Here is a 25,882-nt window from a genome sequence, read left to right on the forward strand (position 1 = left end):
AAAATACCAAATTGGGTGCAATAAGGGCTGCAGCTGAAGATTATTTTCAGCATTCATTAATCTGATTTTTTTGACCCCTCAGCAGTTCAAAACCCAAATTTATTCCATTCACATTGCTACAAAACAGATTTGAGAAGCTGGAACGGTTTTGCAGCAGTTAGAAAGCATTGCAAATGATTTTCAGTTTCTTTTTCAAGTTCATAACAATGGGCAGCCCTAGAACATCAATTGTGTTGTTCAAAGAATAAGTGCCCTTTTAGAGCCTGAAGAGAACACCATTCTTTCACTGCTCTACAAGAGTAACAGAGGTCTACATGGAGTTCAATATCTATCTTGGAATATGACTTTTTGTTGTTTTCTTTTTTTTATATTGGCTCTACAAACCTGACTAAACCTCTCAGATAGTGTATGATTCACTGTACAAAATGCATGCTACATGATTTCAGAGAAGTTAGCTTTAAGTGAACATGTACTACAACATTACCAAATATCTTATACGCCCAAGGCTGCATTACCAACCAGGCAAAACGTGAATCTGCCCAGAAACCCAATTTTTAGAAGAACAATTAGAACTGATCAAGCCAAACTAGAGATCTTGTCCATTTTGTTCACAACATTCTTCCTTGTCAAAATCTGGTGCCTACATTACCACCGATACATCTCAAAAGCAATTATTTTGGTGGGAGATTTGGGCTGTGTGTCTGTCTGTGCTAGTAGTAGTTGCAAGCTGCTTGCCTCAAGCAGAGGTGAGCTTTAAGTTACAACCCTGTCTGATGAGGACACTTCCTTCTAACATGACACAATTTTTTATTTTTTTTATTTTTTTTATGTATTTATTTATTTATTTTAGTCTTAGACTCCTAACCAACTCAGCAGACATCAAATGAGGCAATTCATTAGACTTCTGACAGTTCCATCTTGAGCCACAAGAGACCTTACAATGTGCAACTTTATTTATTTAAGTATGTATGTATTCATTTATTTCATAAATGCAGTTGTACACCACCGATGTTACACACCAAATTCAGTTTACAGGTCTTGAGGAATTTACCTTTAATGCAAATTTGGTGTCATAAAACACTAAAGCACAAAATAATTACGTTGATAAAACCTTAAGATTTTTAGATCACTATAAGACATAGCAACCGCTGTCATTTTGTTTGAGTTATTTTGACTGGCTGTAGATCTGGTCAGTGTTTTACCTAAAACTTTGATTTGCTAAAGATCTCTTGATTGTTTTATTATTTTTTTGTTTTTTTACCCTTCTGGTGGAACATAATTACCTAATCACCGTCAGATGGGTGACTAGGGCATTGCCTGTCTAACATATCAGTGCCTTTGTCTGACTGTGATGTCTCTCCCACAGTCCCACAGTCAAAAACATATCTGCCTACATGACACATACTCCTAAATCCACCTGTGTTTAAAGGCACTCTATGCAGGAATTGCTGGCTACCATTTAACAGTATCCCCAGCAAAAGTGAAAGGAAAAACCAGCTCCAGATTAACTCCTCTTGGCGTTTCGCCCTCCAATTTTTGCTTTCTATTCAGTACCGTGTGTGCATTTTTAAACTCGTCTTGGATACATGCTACCAAGTCTTGCATCTGGTTGATCTTTTTATCAAGACGTCATCTTTGTGCTGTGCCCAGTAGCATCCAGAACATAGCAAAATAAGAAGAAAATAAGAAAATACAAACAGAAGGCAGAGTCTCTGCAGATGAAATGTTGCCACACTCTTTGACTAGGTCAGGATTGAGAGTGATTAATTTTTTATGAGTCTACACCTTTTTTAAAAAGGAAAATCTTGCATTGCATACCCCTCGAGAAATTACTAAAAACAACTGCACACTGACACACTGCAAATCTAGTTGAGATATGGGGAGTCAGGCAAAACCTAGAGAAAATTGCATTTTGCAATACAACAATGCAAATGTATTTTGAGCTCCTACACTGTAATGGATATCTAAAAGTATGTAAATATTAAATATGTTGGCACTTAGAAGCAATGATATGCTATTTTCGGAGGCTAAAATCGGAATTGCACAAAGTTAAGAAATTTAGAGAGCTAGAGAGCTCCACTCTGTTGAAATATTGTAGCACTGGAAATTTAGAGGAAGCCTGACCTCAGTGGGCGAAAAACCAAAAAGAAAAAAAGAAAAAAAAAAGAAACGTGCATGCCCCAAGCTGATGGAGAGCTGCTTTGACTGTGTTATCCTCCATAAAGCTTATGAAACATAGGATAAAGCTGGCCTTCATAACACTTTGCAATTATGTGAATATTCCAAATTCCCAATGTACTCAAGTCCCTAACATATCCATAGCTGTATTTTCAAAGTTCTTCTTTGAGTAACACGTCATGATTTACAACAGACACAAGGCCCAGGTGGGTTCTGCATTCATCCTCATTTCATCATTTTATGATCATCATTATTCGTGATGTTTTTCACATTTCAAGAGACAGTCGATGAATACAGGGGGGTCCTGGTCTCGACGTAGCCTCACTAGCTTCATGGCACAGTCAATCCCCAACGTACCCATTGTCAGTTTTGTCAATACAGAGCTTTTATTACCTTTCTAATTCAATCAATGAGAGGGACTATTATATTTTACTGTGAAATATGGCTTCCAAATATTTGTTACATGGAGCGTGTTGCATCGTTTGGCAGATATTGCTTGAGTGTGTGTATTTCAGAGGTATATTACTGCAGTCTCCCCTTATCTTTTCAAAGCTGTCTTGGGATGTCATTCTCTCTGTGTTGGAACACCACACATGGAAACAAAAAGTGTACAATGGGTTGGGAGTTATTCTTGGAGCAAGTGTTTATATTATGTTTTTCGCAGCTTGGACATGTGTGGCTAGAATACGAAAGTGAAGCAGTTGGAGAATAGAAGTCATCAATCATGAGAGGTGTACATTTTCATGCAGTGGAAGACAACCTGAATCCAGGCTGATGCAGTGAGGCCACAGAGTGGGACGCTGGAGGTTGACAGAGACAGGTAATTAACTAAAAATAATATGTGCTTGACACAGCAGCGAAAAGGGCTTAAAGAGGAATAGGAGACACAACGGACTGAAACCTCCGAGAATAGCCTAGCTGGGGAGATGAAGGTTACTTTGTATGCGATCGTGAGTGGATGCAGCACATGCAGCCAGCCTGCTCCGACACCTACACGCTGGAGAAGGATCAAACTTGAAAGGCATGGGAAATTTCATTAGATTTTCAACATCAATATATTTCACTCACCCACACCCCTTCATGTGAGTTCTTCATATATACATCATAAAGGACTGGCAGCACATCACAGCAGTATCTTAAAGTTGATGTCTGATTGCTTTTGCGCTTCTTATTCTTGTTGGACTGGTGTAACTTGTAGAAATGTTTGGAGCAGCACCCCCACATAGTGTACGAGTCCTTTGATTTGTAAAATGTATGTAAGAGGATTTGTTTGAATGGGATTTGACACTGAGGGAGCTCATGTGTGTTAATTCCAATTTATTAAAACACTGGAAATCCCAGCAAAAAAACCCATAAAAGAAAACAAATAAGCTGAGGAAATCCAAAGTTTTACTATCACTAGCGACACTCAACGCATTTAATTAATAAACACTTTCCAAACTCCAAAGACTATTATTGTAGCTCATTTAAAGTGTGAAACATGTATTGTTTTCAAAAGAGTGACAGTGTTTGTCCTGAATTTTTGGTATTGATGTGTCACTTTAATTGGTGTTTAGAATTGCCATCCAAAATGCCATTTTGTATGTTGTGTCAATGGCTGCTTCTATTAACTAGCAGTTTTGTGTTTATAGGTGTTCATTCAGTTTGGGAAATCCCACAATATCTACTAAGTGTTGCACCACTGTAAGTACCACTGGTGTGCCAATAATGACAGTGAAGCAAATCCTCTAGTGTAATATTGCTTAATTGATTTTTTTTCTATCGACTCTTAATTAACAATCTAATTGTTTCAGCACTACAATAAACTTAAATGGAACAAAATGTCTTCATTTAAATTCTAAAAAAGTGTAATTTTACTAAGTCACATAATTAACCAAACAAGTCCATCACAATTTTGATCAAAAGTGCCCTTCTCTTCAAAGAACAAACAGGGACAATCGTCAGTGTACCGCAGTTTTGATCTGACCACTGAGAATAACATGCCAATCTGCCGGGCCTTGCCTCAGACTTATTATCTTACTTCAAAAAAGCTTCGAGCCATCACCGATCAGAGGATGGACAGCTGTCCGTGGACAAAGGCCTGTGTGTCTTTGTGGACGGACGCCTGCCAATCTAGCTGTCTAGTCTGGATGACTGCCTAATTTTTTCTGGCTTTCTAACTGCTTCTCCTGTCCCCCTGTCGACTGCTCCATCCTGTTGAATGCGCTCCTCTGCCAGGTCCACTTTCCTACCTGTCTTACTCCACTTCAACCTTGAGCCAGTCCATCTTTTCTGCCTGTTGAATCTGCTGGATGACTTAAATACTGTCAGTACCAATAAAAACACATAAGGTACCTCCTCGGCTCTGAGAAAGGGTTGCATTTCCTGAGCCTTCATACAGTTAAAATATGTATTAAGAATTAATTAAATTTAACACAATGCTTTTTTTTTTTTTTTTTTTTTTGGCTAAGATTTTACCATTATCATACCATAAAATATTTTAAATCCTACTTACAATAAAGCCAATACACTCATCCTTAGTAATGCATTTGCTTGTGTTCTAGGTGATCTCTGACCTTGAATTTGTAAATACAGAAATACTGATACAGTGTTTTTGAAATGGAGAAGTTTTCATTCTAACAACGTGTCACCACCTTTTATCATATCATACAGTGCTCAATTTAAATTCAAATTTATTTATTACCTGCACCAGTGATATTACATCTGGGGCAATTGAATTGTATGGAAGGCTGGTCACCTCACATATAAACCCTGCTTGTCTTTTTGATGTTCTTCTTCTTTCCTTCAATAACAGCTACTTTTCCATGGATGAAAACAGTTTAGTTTACACACCAAATTTACATAAGTAGTCCTGACCCCAAAATATGAAGAAATAAATGATTCCAACTTCCATTTAGTTGATATCCCCACAGTGTTGCATATATCACCCAGCCTGAATACCCTTTGATTTTGAATTTGTTTTCCAGTTCACAAAAGCATATGTGGATCTCAGTTTTTTTTTTTTGTTTTTTTTTTTTTAACCACAATGGTGCAGTTTGGCACTAAATACTTTGGGAAGTTAGTAGTATGCCCAGCTACTTGCAGATCTAATTCCAATAGAGCTAACTGTAGAATAACCTTCTGTTTCTATTGTGAAGTGTTATAAGCATTAGTGTGAAACTGACACTAAGAATTTGAGCTTTTCCTATTTAAATCTGCAAACGTTTCGATACCATGCTTTCAGCTTCTTTTACCAATGACTGCTGATTTCTCCTACTCTTATTGAACTGTTGCTCAGAGGTATGTTTGTCTTTCTCTGCCCTTTCAAGCAGTCAGCCGGGTTGAACTGTTGTACAAAGTTTTGCTCTCCTTTTTCAAAACCCTGCATACCACTTCTTTTTGATAAGAGGACTTTCTATAATCTAAGACCATTCAAGAGTGGTAGTAGTGCCAGCTTTTGTGGCAGAAGATTCCAAACTATTGAATGACAGTGTTGGCTTGGTCACAACAAAGTCTGAAAACAGAACTGAAAAAAAGATGTACATTTTCACATCCTAACAGGTTGCAAGAAATCCAACAGGAGTTTCAGGGAGATTTCAATCATGCGCAGTGTGCAGACGCCCACACAATGCTGAGGAGAGGTGTAATCAGTTAAGTGGAGACAACTGTGGGGGTGTACCAAGGAAACAAAGCGGTGGTGACCCCAACAAAAGATCCAAAGATGATATCTGGGTTGGAAAGTAAGAGAATTCTGCTCTGCAAAAAAATCATGTCTTGTTTTTCATTCTTCTCTATGTGACTAGTTTTTTAGCGAAAGGACTACTGCAAGAGACATAAATGTCAGTGGGAAGATCGTGTACTATATTCTTTCGTAAGGAATAGTTAAAAAAAGCAGGACGGATAACAGAAATCCTGTGGAGACACAGATCTGTGGTCTTTTAATACTCTGTCCACCCACAGAGAACTGCAAAGACAAGGCCTCTACCCCTTCTTTTTAGAGAGTGCTCTTCTTAATTACAGTAGTTGGTTAATTAGGATGAGCTATAGAATCGGATAACAACTTCCTAGAAGTAATGAATTGAGAGTTTAGCTCATTGAAAGATGCAGTCTTCAATTCTAAGTAAGTTTTTTGACACTGGGCCCCATGAAACCTATTAAATAGAAATACAAAATTGACTTTGGAAAGCTTAAATATTTTCATCTGACAGCGGCGTTATGCAAGGATGACAGGCTAATTATACTTGACTCATTGTCAATTCATTAAATGGCACATCATTTTCTGTTAAGAGTGAACAAGTCTGCACAACTTCAGCAGAAGTCTTTCATTCAACAGAGCTCCTAAGATTTAAAACGAGTGATTAAAAAAGCCCATCACGGGGATGGCTTGGTCGCCTTTTACTTCTTCATTTTATATCGCTTCAGGCCTGAACAGATGCACTGCTTCAGGTACTTAGCTGGAGATGCAGGTCCATGAATGACTCATTTTCATCTTCCCTCATACTTACTGATTAACAAGTATTTTAATTTTGTGAGTAATAGGAAAGGTGATAGCGAAGCTGTCCAACCTTACTGAAATTGATCATATTTAATGAGAAAAATTAGTGCTTCATTGGGCCGGATCCACACTAATATCTAATGTTCCTTTTACACAACTGCCATGGAATTAATATTACAAACAGGATGCTGACAACCAATGCCAGTAGTTTCTATGGAAGTATGCTAAAATCATACTGGAAAAGGTTGAAAGATTCTTACTTAACTGTCTCACTTGTTTTCCAAAAATAAGGCTTTTAGGACTTTTAGAGACAGCTGGCTTGATAGAATGTTAATGTTTACTGTGTTTGCTGTGCCTCTGGTGCACAGTTTCACTAACAGGGACAGTTTTATATCACATGCTGCAATAAATGTAGTGGTATAGATGCTGGTTTAGGAGCATTTACGATTGCTTTTGCTGTAACTAAGTGCAGTGTCAAAAATGGGAAGGCGGCCGAACACAGATCACTCCGGGGCAAGCAAGTTGAGGCTCCAATGTCAGATTATGCTTTCAGTGTTTGTTCTGTGTCAGTAATCTGGGCTTCTTTTATATCCAGTTTGTAAAAACAAAGCATTTTTTGTCCATTTACATGCAGATACAGTTTGTCATTCTTGTTTTCTCATCTACATAAGGGGCTGGATAGAGCAAGCAGTGCAGAGCAGCAGTGCTTGTATCAGTAGGTAGTGAAGCAAGTAAGAGGCAGTAAAAAGGACAAGAGACCTGTGTGAAACAAATCATGCACAGCTTTGAAAAATGGCTTTGGAAAGTGAACAGACCACTGGGGTAAAAAATAATAATTGCTGAGCGAGTAGGTACAAAGCAAGTACATCACGTGCAAATTGTAAAAGATTTTAAGATGAGTATCAGCAACAAGCAGCCCGGATAACAGAGGCAGTGCATCAGGAAGCTTAGCATTAATGATGCACTTGGGCTGCATTGCAAAAACTGGGGAGGAAAAGAAAAGAGACTTGCCTCTTTTCCAGGTAATGTAATTGCTATATTGGTGATCTAACACCCTCATTAAGCATGGATCAAACGGGGGTGCAGAAAGCAGCGGCATGGAACCAGAGTGTGAAACAGACAGGATTAGCGGATGAGAGAGATGTTCTCTCACGCGTAGTGCATATTTGAAGTCTCCCACATGGCTAATTGTCGAGTGAAGACACTAGCATTGAGAAGTTCAGCCTCCCCACTGAATTACAGATAGCTTACTTGCCCTTGGCTAGCCTCCCAGTGTTTGTGTTGATTTTTTCTGAGCAATTAACAATCTGACACCATGACCTTGGACTGTAGGAAAAGGGAGACAGAAACAGGGAGAGAGGAAAACTGCCTCATACCTTAAGACAGATTACTTTGCAATGGCACAGGACAAATTAGTAATGCCATACTTTTATTTTTAAATTTTGAGACCTTACTAAAATGTGTCTGTGACTGACACTATAGTATCAAATCACATTGGCGAATCCTGAAATAAAGACATTCGGCAAACCCCACAAAATACTTTCATACTGCAAAAATAGACATAAGCTAGAATTGTGTGCATATAAATTAAGCAAACTGATGCAGTTTGCAAGCAATGGTGCATGTCTCAGTTTGAGATTACCCTTACCCAAAAACAACATCATCTGTACTATTCAATTTCTTAAAATTTCCTGTTTACTTTTTATGATAAAGCAACCCTGGGTCCTTTTGAATAATTTTTGTGCTTTCTGTGTACAAGACACATGACTGGTATGACTTTTATTTCTACAAAATGTCATAAGGAAGAGGTTGGGGTAGCTAGTTTGGTGTACAAAGCTGGAAGGCAATGGTAGCTTTTGTTTATTGAGAACTACTTTGTGTGAGGAGTTTTGCTTAATTTCTGAGTACCTGGGTAGACTTTAAAGGTAGAGCTCAATGTCACCAGTATAATATCAAACATTAGGGATACAAGTAGCAATTATTTTTCTCAGAGATTCATCTATTTTTTTTTTTTAAATAAATGACTCCAAATTGCATCCTTCAAGGCTTATTTGGTCAGATCATCAGTTAAAAATGGAACAATTTCACATGTGAGAAGTAGAAAGAAGGAGACGTTTTTGGCAGTAAGTCTAGCATGTCATTTTTACCTGGTAAATGACAAATTATTTTTCGGATGTTAAAGGTTCAGTGTAAGTAATTTAGAGCATTAATTTAGCAGCAATCAATGATTTGCCACATAATGGAGTAATGGCATCCTGAGTAGGGTGAAGTCATTCTCCCTCTGTATGCGTTGTAATCCAAACCTCTGTTCTTTTGTTTTGGTAGATGGACCTGCCACTCGTGCACGTGAGTCCCCCCTTCATGTCCCACTGGTTAGCTAATCGCCACTGCTTTGCATTGGGGCATCATTGCAGAAGTGTAACGTCCACCCTCTGGTCCCCCACCTACAAGTTTGTTCTGTCAGCACTGTTGCTGTTGTTGCCACTGGAAAAGCTAGCCACCACCTTTCCACCTCAGCCACATCTATGTTGGCTTGTGACGTCTGAGGTAAGAGCCATGTGCAATTTCTCACTGAAAAAAGAAAAATTATTAATCAACTCAAAATTATTACCACAGTCGGTAATACATAAATGAATTCAACTCCATTCCCAAGTACTTTTGTAAATCGATCTTGAAAACTTGATTTTAAAAAATCTTAATTCGATTATGTGTTACTGATTGAAGCAATTATTTTAAGTTGGTTTACATATCTTTCATTTCATTTCATTTTTTTCAGTGCAATCCCGACAATGCCATATATTGCACCTTCAGTGTTCTAGTTGATTAATTCCTATTTATGAATACAATTTGGATACAAAATATACCATGCAACATTTTTTTTTCCTTTTGAGTGACATTTTTGCAATGAAATTGAGCAAATGCAGTGGCACAGGTCAGCAAATTTATTATAGTCAGCAGCCAGGTGTGAGGAATTTGTTTTTTTTCCCCTCCATGCTGTAGGGTGTTTCTGTTGTAACAGCAATGAGAATAACTGCAGCATGGTGCTCTGTAAGACCTATTCAGAAACTTGGTAAAGGGGCAGTACATTCTGTTGAAGTAGGTGCCATATAATTTGTGCAAGTTTTACCATCAGATGTCAGGGTTTCTTAAAAATAGGAACAACATTAATTATTTCAAAGACAGCTATATGCAGTGTGACATTATAGTAAGTGAATGAGATTGTAGTTTAGAAAAGGTCAGCAGCAGTAGCAGTGGAAGGGATGAGGAGGTAGAGTCAAAAGGGCACGTAGTAGACCTGCTGGCAAAAATGAGTTTCAGGACTTTTTCGGACAACTTGGTAAGATGAGATGGTAGTGTGCAAATTGGGGGTAGCATGACAGAGCAGGTCTGGCATATCATGAAAATCCTATGCAAAGAAGAAGATTTAAACCAGTTTTTGCCACTTAGTTCAGACCATCAAAGGGCAAAGCACAGAAAATGAGCAGATCTGGATGGATGATGGTGCAGGTCAAATGATAGGGTTGCTGGGCAAATAGAAATTGTTCAAAGTGAAAGAAGTTGAGAGTATTGAAGGAAGAAATAGTAGGAAACAGACACAAATGTTAACGTGTGGTGTGGCCAGGTTACATGATGTGTTAAGAAAAAACGGCAAATGACGCAAAGTGAAGTTCGGATACAGGGAAAGGTGACATAAGTGGCAGAGACTCAAGATCAGGTCAAGTCCACTGCAGGTATCAGAAGCACAGCTATGGAGGAAAAGATGAAAGGAAGATAGAAATGAAATGATACAAAAAATCCTCCGAGGGAAGGTTGAAGTGACGTAGGAAAATGAGGACTGCACCATCTTCAGGCAATCCACTAAAAAGCTGCCAAACTCACATTCATGTCAGGTGGACCTGGGGGCTTATAAAGGACAATCATGTGAAGAGGTCCAGGGTGAGTTATAGTGATGGCATGGAATCCAAATGAAAGAAATGGTATGAGTGACACAGGAGGAATAAGCAATTCGCACTCAGAGGAGATGAACAGACCTGAGCTGCTATGGCCTCGAGCCTGAGGAGAGGCAGCGAGGCTGTGAGGTGGGGATAGTGCAGCAGGTGCTGCCGCGTTCTGCCGAGTGATTTATGTCCACGCGAGAGCAACAAAATGTAGAAACAAGATCAGAGCACACTCTGAGATGAACTCGGGACTTTGCGGACTGCTGACTGATAGTTCCTGTCTCCTCTCTACAATGTTTTAAGATGAGACAGAGGGACAGATAAGAATAGAGAGAATGCATTTTCAAGGATATCTCAAGACACAAAATGGAGGAGAGTGCAGGGATAGAAAGAAAGCTGGGCCTTCACTATGTCTTCCTCCATATGCTTACACAAATGCCTCAAATGATTTCTATGCAATATGGCTTCATAATATGGCTATGCAGGTTGTGCTGTAAGAGACTTGTGGCCAAAATGTTACACTGTTGGCGATAACAATCCCCTACAGGTGTATTGAGTTAATTAGCAGATTGCAAAAAGCAGGGGAGGGAGGGATGGAGTCAGCCTTCAATAAAAGAAAAATAAAACAGCCTGGACTCTAACCACAAAATAGAGATTTGCTTGTTTCCAATTATGTGAATATTATGACACTGGAAAGTCAGATAGAGGGCCAGAAATGATAAATCAATTTACTGCGTGAGCTGGAAAAAAAGAAAAAAGAGGCTGGGGCTGCATGTCACAGGTATAGTCATAAAATTTAAACTCAAATTGGATGAGATCAATAAAAATCAAAGAAAACAGATTTTGCCCAGAACTTGAATGAATTGCCCAGTAATGGAAACAATCATTGTTATAAGTTACCTCATCCTTCAGACCTTCCTAACATTCCTTACATTACAAGCATATGAGTCTGCTGGACTATAGCTATAGTTGTGCCATTGGGTCTATGGCTGAAACCACTGCACTTGACATTGCATAGGGATTTCAATTGGATGTTGCGTTGATTACCTTTATTTCTAAACTAGTTCACTGAGATATATCATGTTTCAATTTAAAACAATCTGGGCATCCTGAGTAGATCAATTGAACACATGTCAGCAGTACTGTAGGCTTGCTATACTATTGCATAGAAGCTTTTTGTACACTAATTAATGGCACTTGTATTAGCTTTGTTCACATGTATTTGTATTGATATTCACAGCATGTCATATGCACATCTAACCCTCTTAAGATAAAAAAAAAATTGTTCCGCTAACAGCCCGATTTGCATCATATGTATGTGCCAGCCTCGCTTCCATTGGTATAGCCTTTATAAGGAGGGTGGAGGGTATCAGAAATGGTGAACCTGCTGAAGAATATGTGATTAAATTGCTGTTGCATGAGAACTATTGTATAAAATTTATATCGGGCACCCTACAGTATTGGCAATATTTTTCATTTTTATTCATTTTTGTACTGTTTACTTTTGTTCATAGAATGGCCCACTTGACTCTCTTCTTTATCACCTTCCTTTAATTACATGATCTATTCCTGTTTAGTTCTAAATTATAAATGAACAAAAAAACAGTTTGCTTTTCCAGTACCCCCCTACAGTTATTACACCCTGCTGGCTCTGTTGATCTGGCCCTTGCCCCTCTTAGTATGGGTTGATTCCTGCTTCATTTGGCTCCCAGATAAAAGATAAAAGAGTCAGCTAAATTGCCAAGTTCAATCAAGTCAAGATAAAAGGCTAATGATAGATGCAATGATTTAAATGGTAAACGGCAGGCCCGCTTCGAGCGCACACTGATGGAGAGGCTGCTTTGCCATTTTGTGTGGGGTCCCTTTGAGTGGAGATGGGAGACCGGGGATGGGGGAGGGTGGGGGGCCACCTTTCACAGATACCGTCTCTTACAGGGCCTCCCTGGACTGTGCAATACGAGCGTGAAAATACTCCAATCTAACTGGCATCAGGGAGTCAGGAATGAAAATGAGTGTTGGGAATAACAATCAGCCATTTTATCCCTTGTAATGTGACATACTGGAAGGTAACCAATGTGTTATTTTTGTTTGCCTTCACCTAGTTTGACAGTATTCCCTCCTCGCTATCACTGCTAATTCCTTCTGATCCACAGTGCAATAGCCTTCAATTGTTTGCCTAATATTATATAACTGACGGCATTAACAATTCTAAACAAACGATGGTAACATATGGTACTATTTTTTAAAAGTTCCCTGAGACGATTTTAAAAAAATGGGGTAAAATAACTGACAACTGAAAATGAACACAGTGCTAATCCAGGCGACTGCTACTGTCAAACATTAATTTGCCTATAATTACAATCAACCCTCTCAGAAAAAGAATATTGAAATTAAAAATAATATTTAGCTTTTCTTTTTCTTTTAAAGTAAGTAAGAACATTAATCTTCTGCATCACAACCTCCTTTTAAAGTTCATCTTTACCGAGTATTTAGCAATTTAGTGCAAATTAGCTTTATTTATTTAAAGCATGTGGTGGTGGTGGTGGTGGGGGCAGGGGCAGTCACAAGCATATGAGCACCTCTATAAGAGTATGAAATCCAAACCACCCCTATAACAAGTATTACTTCTTGGAACTGAATTTAAAAAAGTCAGTATCTCCACTGTATATCTGGGGCATATCTGTCATTCTTTATATGAATTATACTGTATTTTACAAATGATATCCAAAATCTAAACATGCTGTGCATAATGCCTGTTTAAGAGTATACTGTAAAAATAAGGAAGCACTGCACACATTTTGTTGGCCTGAAGACAGCATTCATGTTGAGATGAAGATTTGTCAAACTAATGTCATGTGAAAACTACACAATTCAAATGGAAGGTCGCATGGCATTGTTTTGAATGAAGCACAGCCACTGAAAATTCACTGCTGCATCCTTTATTGTTTTCCCTTCCATCTGTCTAACATCACTTTCAATGGAGTTTCAAAATTCAGAAATTCACACTATATATAAAGCAGCACTGTAGGTTCAAAGAAGGCACTCAAGCCTATATGTGGGAGGGCATGACAAAAAAAAACAAAAAAACAAAATGGCAGCTGTGATTTGTAGTCCCTCTTTGCAGTCAAACCAGTGTGAGCAACCTGCATGTATTACATATTACCAGTTGACCTGCCTCCAGGAAAGCCAGACGGTCACTAACAGAAATGGAGAAGATTGTGGAGGAGCCCTCCTCCTCCTCCTCCTCCTCGCTGTTTAAACCTTTGCATTTATAGTCATAACTCCTGAGAGAACCTGCCAGAAATTCACGCTGTGGAAATGCTGAGAAAATCTAGGAACTAGACTGGGTATGAGTGGGCTGCTAATGTGAAAATATATAGAGAGCTTAACCAAAATATCTCTTATGCTGCTTGGGTTACAGCCTCATAAGGTGGGCTACTTGATCATCTGGGTGGGCTTAGCCCCTCCTTAGCCCCTTGTTACAACTAGGCTGGTTAATCAGTGATAAGAAATACACCTCTACAGAAGCTTTGCATAGCTGAAGCTTGAAAAAAACCTGGGAGAACTCAACAGTAGAATAAAAGGTTTAACCAAGAATGGTACAGTATGTCAGGTACACAGGAGTGTAGAAGCTGAAAGCAAAAAGAGAAAAGTGGTATTCCCACATTGCTGTAGTCTGTAAATACTGTTTTGAAGAAATTCACTTGCCAGTGTACAAAACATTTCAAAGGATTCCCACTCCTTTTGGGAATATCAAACACAAGTTCTTTCTGTGTGTGTGTGTGTGTGTGTGTGTGTGTGTGTGTTTGTGTGTGTGTCAAAAAATGTGCATTTTTTCTATCCCTGTGCAAGTTATAGTGTGGATGGCCAGTCAAAGTATGTATTTCAGTTTATGTGTGCGTATCAATTAGGTGAGTGAGTAAACAAGCGAGTAACTTTAGCAAGTCAGTGTTAAAAGGGAGAAAAATCTAAAAAGGATGTGCTGTTGGGGAACTATGAGCATTTCCCAACTATCTTGAGTCATAGCTATGTCAAACAAAATTGTGAAGTCATCAGCTCGGGGGGAACTCTATTCACTGACAAGAGTCTCGATTAGCATTCACATCCAGTGTCCAGAAGTGAATCTTCACACCATTCAGCTATTGTCCCTACACAATGCTGCTCATCAAAGTCTGAATAGTAGCTGCAAACACACAAAGCACAAAGCCTGTGACAACCAAGCAGAAAGAAAGCAAACAAGTACCTAAACAAGCACAAATGTCTTATCACAGACAGCATAGCTTAGGCTCAAGATTATGCAGAATAGGAAATGTAATCAGTCTCATTTATCTGTATGTCTGTACAATTTTGCAGCAAAGCAAACATTTGCATCTCAGCAGAGATTAAGGTTTAAGCGAATATACAAACACCCATCTGAAAACAAGAGATATCTTGTCATACACAAAGTGATGCTAAAACCACTTCTGTAATAATCCATGAGTACACAGTGTTTACTTAACCTGCTGTGTAAGGCTGTGTAATCAAGTAGCAGATTTATCTTCTATCGAAGCAGTGTAAATAATTACCTCGGGTCGCCTCGCTGTGGACAGAGTTTTGTTTAGGAGGAGTGGCGGTGGTGTGGGTCATACCTCGCATTCTCGGGAGCCTGAGATGGTATAGGTGCAGGGTCCGGTCCCATTCACAAGCACATCCATGGCCTCAGAATTGGTGGGCTTGTAGTCCACATAGTACTCCTGCAGCGGAGAGCTCAGGGTGCGCTCCGTCTCTCTAGCTTTCTTGCGGCGTTTGCGGGCTGCTGCTGAATGCTCCTGCAGCTGCTTGACACTACTAGGATAGCGCTTCCAAGACACGTAGATTACCAACAGGATCATCGCAACAGATAGAAAAAGGGCAACACTTCCGGCCACAATCTTATGGAAGGACACAGGCTCCAAGTCTTGCTCAGGGGGAAGTGCCACAGGTGGGGTAACAGTTGACGATGTGGGGCTTCTGATAGATCCCTCTCCTCTCTTTCCAGAACCGGTAGGTGAAGCCAGAATGGCTGGGTAGCGTTCAGTTTGCACAGGAACACTGGATTGGGTTGGAGGAACACTCACAGTGAGTGTTGTCGCTGGATTTGATTGACAAACTCCAAAAGCTTCAACAGCATCCATCACTTTCTCACCCTGGGCCTTCTTGGGGGAGGCGCAGATCATGGTGGTCTCCTTTGCCCCTCTGAAGTTTCTTAGCCAGCCCACCAGAGGACAGATGGCAGGGCCACAGTCCCATACATTCCCAGCTAAGCTTATCGTAGTCAAAGAGATCCAGGCGTCAACCACTTCCTGGGAGACATTGGTCAGCTTGTTGGAGTCCAGGTTGAGGGTCTGCAGGTTGGGTAGACATTGGTAAACCACAGCATCCACTTCCATCAGATCATTTCCAGACAGATCCAGTTTCTGGATGGAGGCCCAGGTCCAGGTCAGGCCCTGGTTCATTGAGCGAATGCGATTCCACTGCAGGTAAAGTGCCCGCAGGTTGTAGAGGCGAGGGAAGTGAGAGAAATTGATCTTTGAAAACTGGTTATGCTCCAGATGCAGCTCGGTGAGCTTGACAAGGCCTGAAAATGCATTCCGAGTGATACTGCGCAGGCGGTTGTAACCCAGATCCAGGAACTCAAGATTTCTGCAATCTTGGAACAGACGTACTGGGACGATTTTCAGAGAGTTTGAGCGTATGTGAAGGCTGAGAAGCTTCCTTAGGCCCTGGAACTGCCCAGGCTGCAAGGCTTGCAGTTTGTTGTAAGACAGGTCCAGATTACGCAAATTAGGGACAGGGTGGAATGTGGTGTTGTGGAGAGATGTGATCTTGTTAGAACTTAGGATCAGCTCTTTGAGTCTGCGGACCCCCTGAAAGGCCATTGCATCTACAGAGGCAATGTAATTGTGGTCCAAGTAGAGCCAGATGAGGTGGTTGAGGCCTACAAACTGGCCTGCACGAAGACTGGCAAGGCTGTTGTACCGTAAGGACAGGCCTTCACAGCCTCCTGAGAGGTTCTTGGGGACATCGCGGAAAGCGCTTGACTCACAGTAGACAATTTTTCCATCGCAGCGGCAGCTCTTGGGGCATGGGCGCTCACTCAAAGATGGATTTGCCGCCAGCCACACCTGCATCAGGAGTTGGACTACTAGCCAGCGACGCCGCAGAGCAGAGCCTAAAGGGAGAGGTAAACAGGAAATGAGAAGGAAGTTAGGCAGGAACTCTAAATCACTGATGAAAAAATATTTTTTTTTTGTTGGTAAAGGAATGCATTCTATAACATTCACTGGGAAGTTTATTTCACCTCATGTTCAGTCTTAGAAATGATGGTAATCACAAACGTATGTGCCCAATTTCTTTTGATTGTTTTGTCTTAAATAAAAGAGGCAATACTGATGCACACCCAGACCTGAATGATTGGTCAAAACATCATGAGCCCCAGTACACTTGCCAGATCTGCCCACAAATTCTGAAGAGGTATTGTGAAGCAGCCATAGAGTATCTGTGCTTCTGCATTTGGATTTTTTATCAACTAACAATAATGACAAAGAAGTGAACACCTTTGTTTTTTTTTTGTTTTTTTAATTAATATTCAGTATAATGACTAACGTGTACATCTGAATGGAAAGGGCACTAACCTCTTTGTCAAAAACATAAAAAAAGCAAAGTCACCAAACAGCACTAGATGTGATGGCCACACATAATAGTTCAATTTCAGCTTGTTGTATTGGTGGACTTTTGATCTTATGCACACTGCACATACATCAGTAAATAGATATACTGTATGATGACACATAGCTAACAGTTAACAAAGCATAGATGTCACATTAACTTCATTTCAGAACAGTCAGACTTTCTTTGAGTTGAATTGACGTTAAAGCATCTGACATCCAGCAGCTAATTTAGTTGGTAGGTTTTGTCTTTGTTTTACTCTCTTGTTTAAAAAAAATGGCATGATCAGCCATTATATCGTATATTCCTGCAACATTCAACAGTGCAACTTCTATGTTAGTTGTAGCAAAGGAAGAGGTGCCTAAAAAAGAGGCGCACTTCCTTAAATCCAAAAGAAATTGTCATCCATATTAACCAAAGTACATCTGATGTAAACTAAGCTTATTATTATTATTTTTATTATTTTCTCTCTGTTAGGTTCAAATCCAGAAAACTTCTATAAATCACTTTGTGACAGAGAATGAATGGCTCACCACCCCCGAAGACTCCCAAATCAAGCATTGATTAAAAGTAAAAGTAAAAAGGATTCTGCAAATGGATTGCTGTTTTTCTAAACATATATTCATAGAACATATTATTGAACAGGTCTAGATTCAAAAATCAGGATCCAGAGGACAAATGATAGCTTGGTAAATTATTTGTACAGACATAATAAAATAATTATATGGCCTGTTTTTGTGGCGAATCATATGGTCTCATGTCTGGCAAGTAGTCTGGAGGGGCAATGGCTTGTCTCACACCAATTTATTCAACTTGAGTGTGACAACATCAATAGTACTGCATGAGTTGTTTGGACCCAGAGAAGAGGGTATCTGCAGGTATACAGAGCATACCCACATCTTTCTCATGCCTTTTACAGTATATCTACCTGTCAGCCAAAAAGACGTACAATATCCACTCTTTCCTCAGTAACCTACCCATCTACCTAGTAGTACTTTCAACTTATCAGTTACCACTGCAGCACTGTTTGGACCCCAAGGGTTCATAACTTGTGGCTCAAAATGGCCTGATCACTGTAATTCTGGAAATGACTTAAAACACTTGAGACTCATTTTTAAACTAAATTAAAGATGTAAATTAACAAGGTATTGCTATATGTGGCATCATATATTCAGATGTACAGTGACGTCCACATTGTGTGGACTCAATATCTCAAATTACACGGTCTTAGCTGCTTGGATTGATGTCATTTGCACTGCATGTTTACAATGAATACATGCTGACAACCACTGTTGAAGCAAAGCAACTTGCAATTTGCTCAATCATATCTTTATCTGTATTTGTATTCAGTCATCCCATAAGCCATCATTGCGCCAATGGCAGAAGCTGATAAGTCATGAAAGGCAGCCTGTACAGAGCAAATTAACATTCAAGAGCTGGTGGTTGTGTATACAATCCCAGAGGCGATTCAATTCAGACCCTAGCCATTTCAAGTATAACCAAACCAAAGCAGTACAGGTTCAGCATGAATCATTGATTCCACTTTCCACAGGTTCAAATAAAAAAATCACTAGAAACCCAATGGAATTGCACAGCTCATTTCTGCTTCAGAAAACAACTACCTGAATGCCAAACTGTGTCTGTGGAGAATATGATGTAAATTTCTTAATTATTGATGGTAGATGCTCTGAAAAGACTATTTGGAAAGTGAAGAACAATGGTCAGTAGCTTCTTGTGATATCACTCCTTGTTCTGAGGTGAGACAGAGTTGTTTCCATTAAAATCGTTTCCCTTTACAGAGTCACTAATGATCTGTCATTAAGATCCATTGATTTCCCCTTGAGCAGGATTCACTACTTATGTGTGTTTCTCAAGGCAATATCATCAAATATAGGCTTTATAACCATTATCACAGTAAGATAAGATTAATATGTCAGGAAAAAAGCAGTCCATACTTTAATTAGTTTACAAAAGGTGTGATGAGTCGACAGGCACCATGATGTATTCACCAACTTATTAAAATGAATGCATTATACTGCATGTAGACAAGTAACAAGAGCTAAAATCTGGAATATCTGGCCTTTCAGGATAGTGCAGTTGAAGCAATAAGCATGCTTTCAATTGTCGAGTATTTTTTGTAATCTTTGCAGGATTTGTCAGAAATAATTCTCTGACATAGAGTGGCTGAGAGGCATCATAGAGCATATGCTATCTAACATAGCCATTTCGCTCCTTGCCAAGCATCTGCTGATCCCATATGGGTATTGTATGTGTGTGTTTGTGTGTCTAAGAGTGTGACTGAGAGAGAGAGACACACTTACTGTTTGTTTTCAGAGGAATCTTTCATCATTCCTTACAGATGGAGGGAACCATGGAACTGTACAGATAATTTGCGCTGGCTATTGATTATACCAGCAGATACATCAATCATGTTTTTTCATCTTGGATCCCACAATTGTGATACGTTTTCACATAAATGCATCGGAGAGAAAGATGGTGATCACAAGATGCAGTATTTCAGAGTACAGCCAATTTGCTTTTGTCCCAGGTTTCTGAATGTAACTTTAACTAATTTGCCAACAACAGTCTCAAAGGCTCACAGGAGAAACAGCAGAAGTATACAGATATAGAACAATGCCCAAGTGTAATGTTCCATGTGCATTTAAAGCAATTTTAATAGACTGGGGAACAGAATGTGTGGGCTGTTAAACATGAATGCATGCTTTCTAAATTTTGTGTTTCACTTACATCCCAAGAGGCTGCAGAAACAGACCCCTGTTGCTTTTATTTCCCATGTGCATAATAGGCTTGCTTTATTAGAAGTGACTCCGCCATCTCTTTCAGATTGAGCCTGCCTCACAAGACACCTCTCTTCCCCTTACTGACACTGTATGTGGTTTAATGAGCGCTCTGTGCGCTAATGCCTCTGTAAGCCATCTTCTTCCCTACTATTCCTCTAATCTTATTCACAAAGGAGCACAAGTCACCCTCCGAGTTGTCACTCACGGGGTTTGTGTCTCTATTACCTCTTACCTGATGTACCTCTCACCATTACTGTTCTGATGCCGTATCTACTTAAATGAACACTTCCTCCTTCATTTTGTTCTCTCTCCTTGTTATGCATGTCCTTGAACCCTGAAGCCAACAGGATGTTCTTATAACGTGAATCTACTCTTTATGCATGTGGTCAAAATCATCCCCTCAGCCCTGTCACTCCCCTTGTTGATTTCCATTTTCCCTCCCTGACTGTCTCTTTCTTGCTCGCCTGCCTTCAGACCCAACTCTTAGAATGATCATTTTTCTCTTTTAAGTGTTCCCTATGATAACAGATAGACCTGCACCTCTCATTTTCTGTTGTCACTCCCTGCAGTTATCTGTCCAAATCTAATATGGATGGATAAGTCAAAGCTAAAGTTTGTCCAAAGGCATGTGCGTAATGCTTAGTTATGTAGCAGACAGCCCTGCTGTCCTCAGCACGAGAAGATAGCTATTTCTGCCTCTCAACCCTAACACATAGAGAGAGTAAGTGCACTTTACTGCTGACCTAAAATAAAACCAAATGTAGCTTAATAACTTGGCAAATGGACTCGCTAACTGGTGCACTTTGAGTGCACACAAGTGGCTCATTGCTATCCGCTGCCTGTCATTGACAAAACTGCAACCAGTCCCAGCCTTGACTGCACACAGAGGCTGGACGGCAGCCGAACACATAGGGAAGGACGTCCCCAGACTGGCCTAAGCCATCCTATTAGTCTCCAATTATCTTTGAGATGATAGCAAGGCCTGCCAAGCTAGACCCATTTCAACAGTGGTTGGAAAACATTGTGTCCTGGTGTGCCCGTCTTGTATTTGTAGCACTGATTAGGTAGAATATAGAAAAGCACTGCAGGGAGTAGTCATGATTACTGTGCATACACATATACACACACACATACAGAATATATGACTAATCAGCCTTCACCCATCACTGCACTGCAGAGTAAGTCTCTTGCCCTGTAAAAACTCTGTTCTGAGCTCATTATGGTGTTTTTCATTATGGTTACTGTGACAACACAACATATTGCTTCATCAGCCAAAGTTGTGAAACTGAAATTGTCATTGATACAGTCCTATTTGGAGAACAAAGGGTACATGTGCTAGTAGCAGGAGACAGCTGTCCCCCTGTTCATCGTTATTTCTAAGCAAAACTTTGCTAATGGAATATTCTGTTCCAGGGCTCAATACAAAACTAACCTCATATGTCACTGTAAAGGTTGTGCTTTGTCTCTTCCTTCCATGTCATCCTTTAATAGCTTGGATACCCAGCGAAAGAACAGCATACTGGTCAAGTTGACCCCATAAATCCATATTGATGTGATTGTGTCCATCAGTGAGCCACACAGCCCCAACAAAAGGGCGTAGAAACACTAAAAAATGATGGCTCTGAAAGCAGATAGAATAAGATTTTGGTTTGGATGGTGGAGTTTTTTCTGTTTCTTTGTGCGGACCAAGTTATTGTTTAGATCTTGAGGGTGAGAACCTTTTTTTGGAAAGTGAATTCCACACTTCTTCAGAGAGCTTAGCGTTGAGGTTAGAATTTGGTTTAGGACAGTGTTGGGACAATTCATAGCTTCCGCTGTAGTCCACATTTCGCAGGATTTCCCACACATTCATTAAACTGTGGCAGCGCACCATGATTAAAACATCTGTCGCCACATATTGATGTTTGATTTTTGGAGCTGGACAGGTCAAAATGAGAAGATTAGAGCATACTCTGGGCACAGATGGAGCAGAAGAGCACCAGGCACAGTGAAAGTGAAACTTAAACATTCTTTGGGACTAAAAACCCACTTCTACAGGAGCTGCTCCCTCCCTGTTGTCAGCTATTGCGAACCCTAGATTCTTATTTATTCGGAACACCAGTGTGACATAAATGTCATCATCCATCTACGTCCGTGTGTACTCCTGTGCGGATGTCCGCATGCTGACCATGTTTTGTGACCAAGCGCATTGTAATCATAGCAAGTGCACTGACTACAAATGCTTCAATCTCTTGTTCCAAACTCTAGTCCAGTCTAAAACTAGCAATCAAGGCAGTGAAGCTGCTGCACTACAGCAACGTTAGTTTTAAATTGGATATTCAACAAACATTCACACTGGACCCGGTGACCCTTCTTAATTTTAGTTTCACATAATGTTTGCAGTAGGTGTAAAGTAAACTCACCTCCCATCAGTCCAATTTACAACAGGGGGCTGACACAGAATCCATATTGTAATATGAATGCAACTACATGCCAATTCACATGACCACAGCTTTCCTCAGACATTAAATGAGGAAAATATGCCCCAGCTTTTTGGTTTAGGTTCATTTAGTTGTTATGGTTATACTTCGGGTTAAGGGATAAATAATGCATGATGTCAGTGTGCAAGTTTAGAGGTATAAAGATGTTGCAGAGTGGCAATTAAATGAGTAACATGTTTTCTTTCTGCCAAGGCTTGGTACATCCACTGTTATGGGGGGTATTCTATTCACCTAACAGAAAGAACTACACTAAAGAGGAACACCTAAATTAAGAATTCTATTATGTTATTTCCATGGTCTAGAGAAATTCAATCAATATTTGTGAACATGAGCTACCATCTCTTAAAGCCACAAACCAGAGAAATAAGTCTCACACTTGATATATCATCAAATATAAAGTCTGGAGCTGCTCCATATAATGAAATTTCGACAATTAGTACTGTCATTCTTTCTTAATACCCAAATGAGCTTTATCCTGTTGTTGTATTCTCAGTTCTTATCACAAAAAGTAACCTCATGCTCAGAAAATTCTTCTTGGAGCTGTCAGTATCATCATTAACATATTTCCCAATTAATTATTTATGGAGTGTTCTAGACTTCATACCTCACAAATGAAAAATTCAAATTTTAGCTTTTTGGATTTAGGCGATGTTCAGAGATATTTTTGGACTTCTTAGACCATTGGAATATGAATTTTGAAAATGGGTGTAGTTTCCCTTTAAGCTCATCTGTGGTCTGTAACCCCCTACTTACTGCATGATACATTTGGCAGGGTGTAAACATTAGAAAAAGACAAAAAGTTTGTATATATTCATTTAACTTGCGGCGTTGTCTAACATTGCTTAAGATTATATTATATTCGCAAAAATACCGACTGTTACTGGCTAACCTTTACAGCTTAGCCCAGTGCATCAGCCTCTTTAAACCTGAGAAGGATAAACAGGTATATTGTTGGATGAATGCAGGATCCCAGCTGCGTCACAAGCCATTGATCTTTTAAAATAACCAAATGTAAATAACACATGCCCCCATATTTCCCTCAGTGGCCCTGCTGATCCCCTCCCTTCACCTGCTCCACCTGACATTTCAACAATGCTGCCTGTTGGATGCTGTAGGGCCGGCAGAAGGTCATCTGTTGCCTATACAGAGCTACTGTATTCTCGCAGATGAGCAAAAACGGGTATTGCCCTTATTTTAATTTTAACAAAGTAACATCGCATCTGTTTTACTTCTTATGCAGGCAGCGTGTTCAGTGTCATTTAGGTCTCCGGATTTATCTTAAAGCTCTGCAACTGCATCTCTGGCTGTGGCCATTTTTTTCTTTTTTTTGTTTTGTTTTACAATCTTTCCCCAACTGTTCCCTTTCTGCAAAGCAGATCTCCAATGATATGGTCCATGAATCATAAGTGCATTGCATGCTGTTAATGAAGAGCATCACAGTCAGCTACACTGGTGCATAACTGAAACTACAGCGCCACATAATCATCAAATAATTGTAGGCAACAGCATGAAGCTATATGGTTGACAAAAGTTGCAGCTTTGGGGCTGGGTTGTGCACCCTGAACCTATTAAATGTGCATGTGTGCACGTGCATGTGAGTCAGAATCACTGCACCTCAAGTATGCAGGCTGTTCTGACAAGCTCTGATACTAAATTAAGGAACAGGCCCATAAACCAGACTTCTATGATTAACCATATATGGTTGCTTTGCAGTACACATAAATTAAGCCTGAGCTCTGTACTGTATGGCTTTCTGTGCTGTTGTAGCTTATATTGATGTGGTGCAGTAACCCACCGTGGGTCGATATATCATGCAGCCTTGCAATTAATGGCACAGCACCACCAGTGAACTTGGCCATCTGTATACCAGTTAAGAATGGCTGAGGAGATTAGGCTACTCTAGACAATAATATCACAGCAAAAGAATGCAAAATATGGAGTTATTAAATGAAGTTTGGGCAAAAAAGGGGCAAAATAATAGAACAACAACAATTAAATACAAAGGGGGGGGGGGTGAAAAGAGGATGGTGGGGGTGGGTAATGAGTGCAACTGTGCGCACGCGTAAGGGAAACAGAACGGGGCAAAATGGTAAATTCTCATTACATGTAACTGAGAAGAAGATGGGAAAACACGTGCACGCGCAGACGCAGATTATGTATTGCTGAAGCAGTGGGGTATTGACTACACACACAACATAGAAGGAGACCCACACTGAGTATTGATGGATGGGCGCACAGTTTTATGCTCGATTTGGAGAGTCCCTCTTGATGGCAGGTGCAGAATTCATACGACGGCTTTCTTGAATGAGAATCAGCCTGCAAAGCAAAGCACTGCACGACCGATGCCCTCAGATCACAAGAGTTTTTGGGGAGGCTGCAACTGGACAATAGGCTTCGTGCGTACAGATTAAGGACAATCAATGATTATGCAGGGCCACGCTTTATAAAGTTGACTGGCTTCCAACATTTTCCGTGATTAGCATTTCAGTCCATGCCAATGAGCCAGCCACTCTAACTAGTCAAGAAAAAATGGATAGACCTCACTTAGACACACGGGTTTCTTTGCTTCGCTCGTGATTTTTTGAACCAAATCTTTCAGTGCACAACGTTTTAAACACAAAATAAGTATCCTTAGGCTCTAATAAGCCATACCGCCAGGAAATGGAGGAAAAACACATTGCAGCTCTGCGACTAAGAGGCTACAGCACAGGATTCAGCCTCATCCTTCAAGCATACCGGACCACTTAACAAAAAGACACCAAAAAAAAAAAAAAAAAAAAAGATTAGATATTAACAGTGCATATGAAAAGACGATCTTTTTTTTTTTTTTAATGCAAATGTTATTCAAAGCATGTTCTGCTCGGAGGAGACGATGCATCTCGTGCTGTATTATGAGAAAGGATGACAACTGGAGTATATTTTAAAACAACACGCATAAAGATAATAACATAGACAGAACTTACCCATATCCGCTTATCTGTCAGCTCCAGCCTACAGGTTTTAATGGCTTCTTGTGCGCGACATCCGAGTCCGCATGACGCGCTCTCCACAGACAGGTACCGTCCTAATCCACTAGCCCGGTCTCTCCGCGCAGCCGCCGACTCCAAAGCGCACCTGCCCTTTACTCTCCCGGACCTGGATGTGCTATCCGGTTTAGTTCTGCATCTATAACCGTTCAGCTGAACCGGGGCGAATGTCATTTACTTCCAACTCCAGATTAAAAGGGAAAAATATCCGGTTTCAGAACTCCCTATCCATGTCTTCACAGCTATTTTTTTCAAGTTACAGCCAAAAAGAGTACTGCAGTAGGCGCAGACAATAACG

At 40.1% G+C, this 25,882-nt stretch overlaps 1 protein-coding gene across 1 annotated transcript in view; it reads right to left on the minus strand.

The window, feature by feature from the left end:
• The window catches only part of LOC121959951 (leucine-rich repeat transmembrane neuronal protein 4), a 112,759-nt gene extending 87,184 nt beyond the window's left edge, over positions 1 to 25,575 (minus strand). The window contains exons 1-2 of the mRNA XM_042509507.1: positions 25,522 to 25,575; positions 15,219 to 16,780 (exon numbers count right to left, since the gene is read on the minus strand). Of these exons, the coding sequence (XP_042365441.1) occupies positions 15,219 to 16,780; positions 25,522 to 25,525 (1,566 nt within the window). The 5' untranslated portion in view covers positions 25,526 to 25,575. The remainder of the gene's footprint in view (positions 1 to 15,218; positions 16,781 to 25,521) is intronic.
• Between the last annotated feature and the right edge of the window lie 307 nt (positions 25,576 to 25,882).

The sequence above is a fragment of the Plectropomus leopardus genome, chromosome 20 (genome assembly GCF_008729295.1).
Source record: "Plectropomus leopardus isolate mb chromosome 20, YSFRI_Pleo_2.0, whole genome shotgun sequence".
NCBI classification, from domain to species: Eukaryota; Metazoa; Chordata; class Actinopteri; order Perciformes; family Serranidae; genus Plectropomus; species Plectropomus leopardus.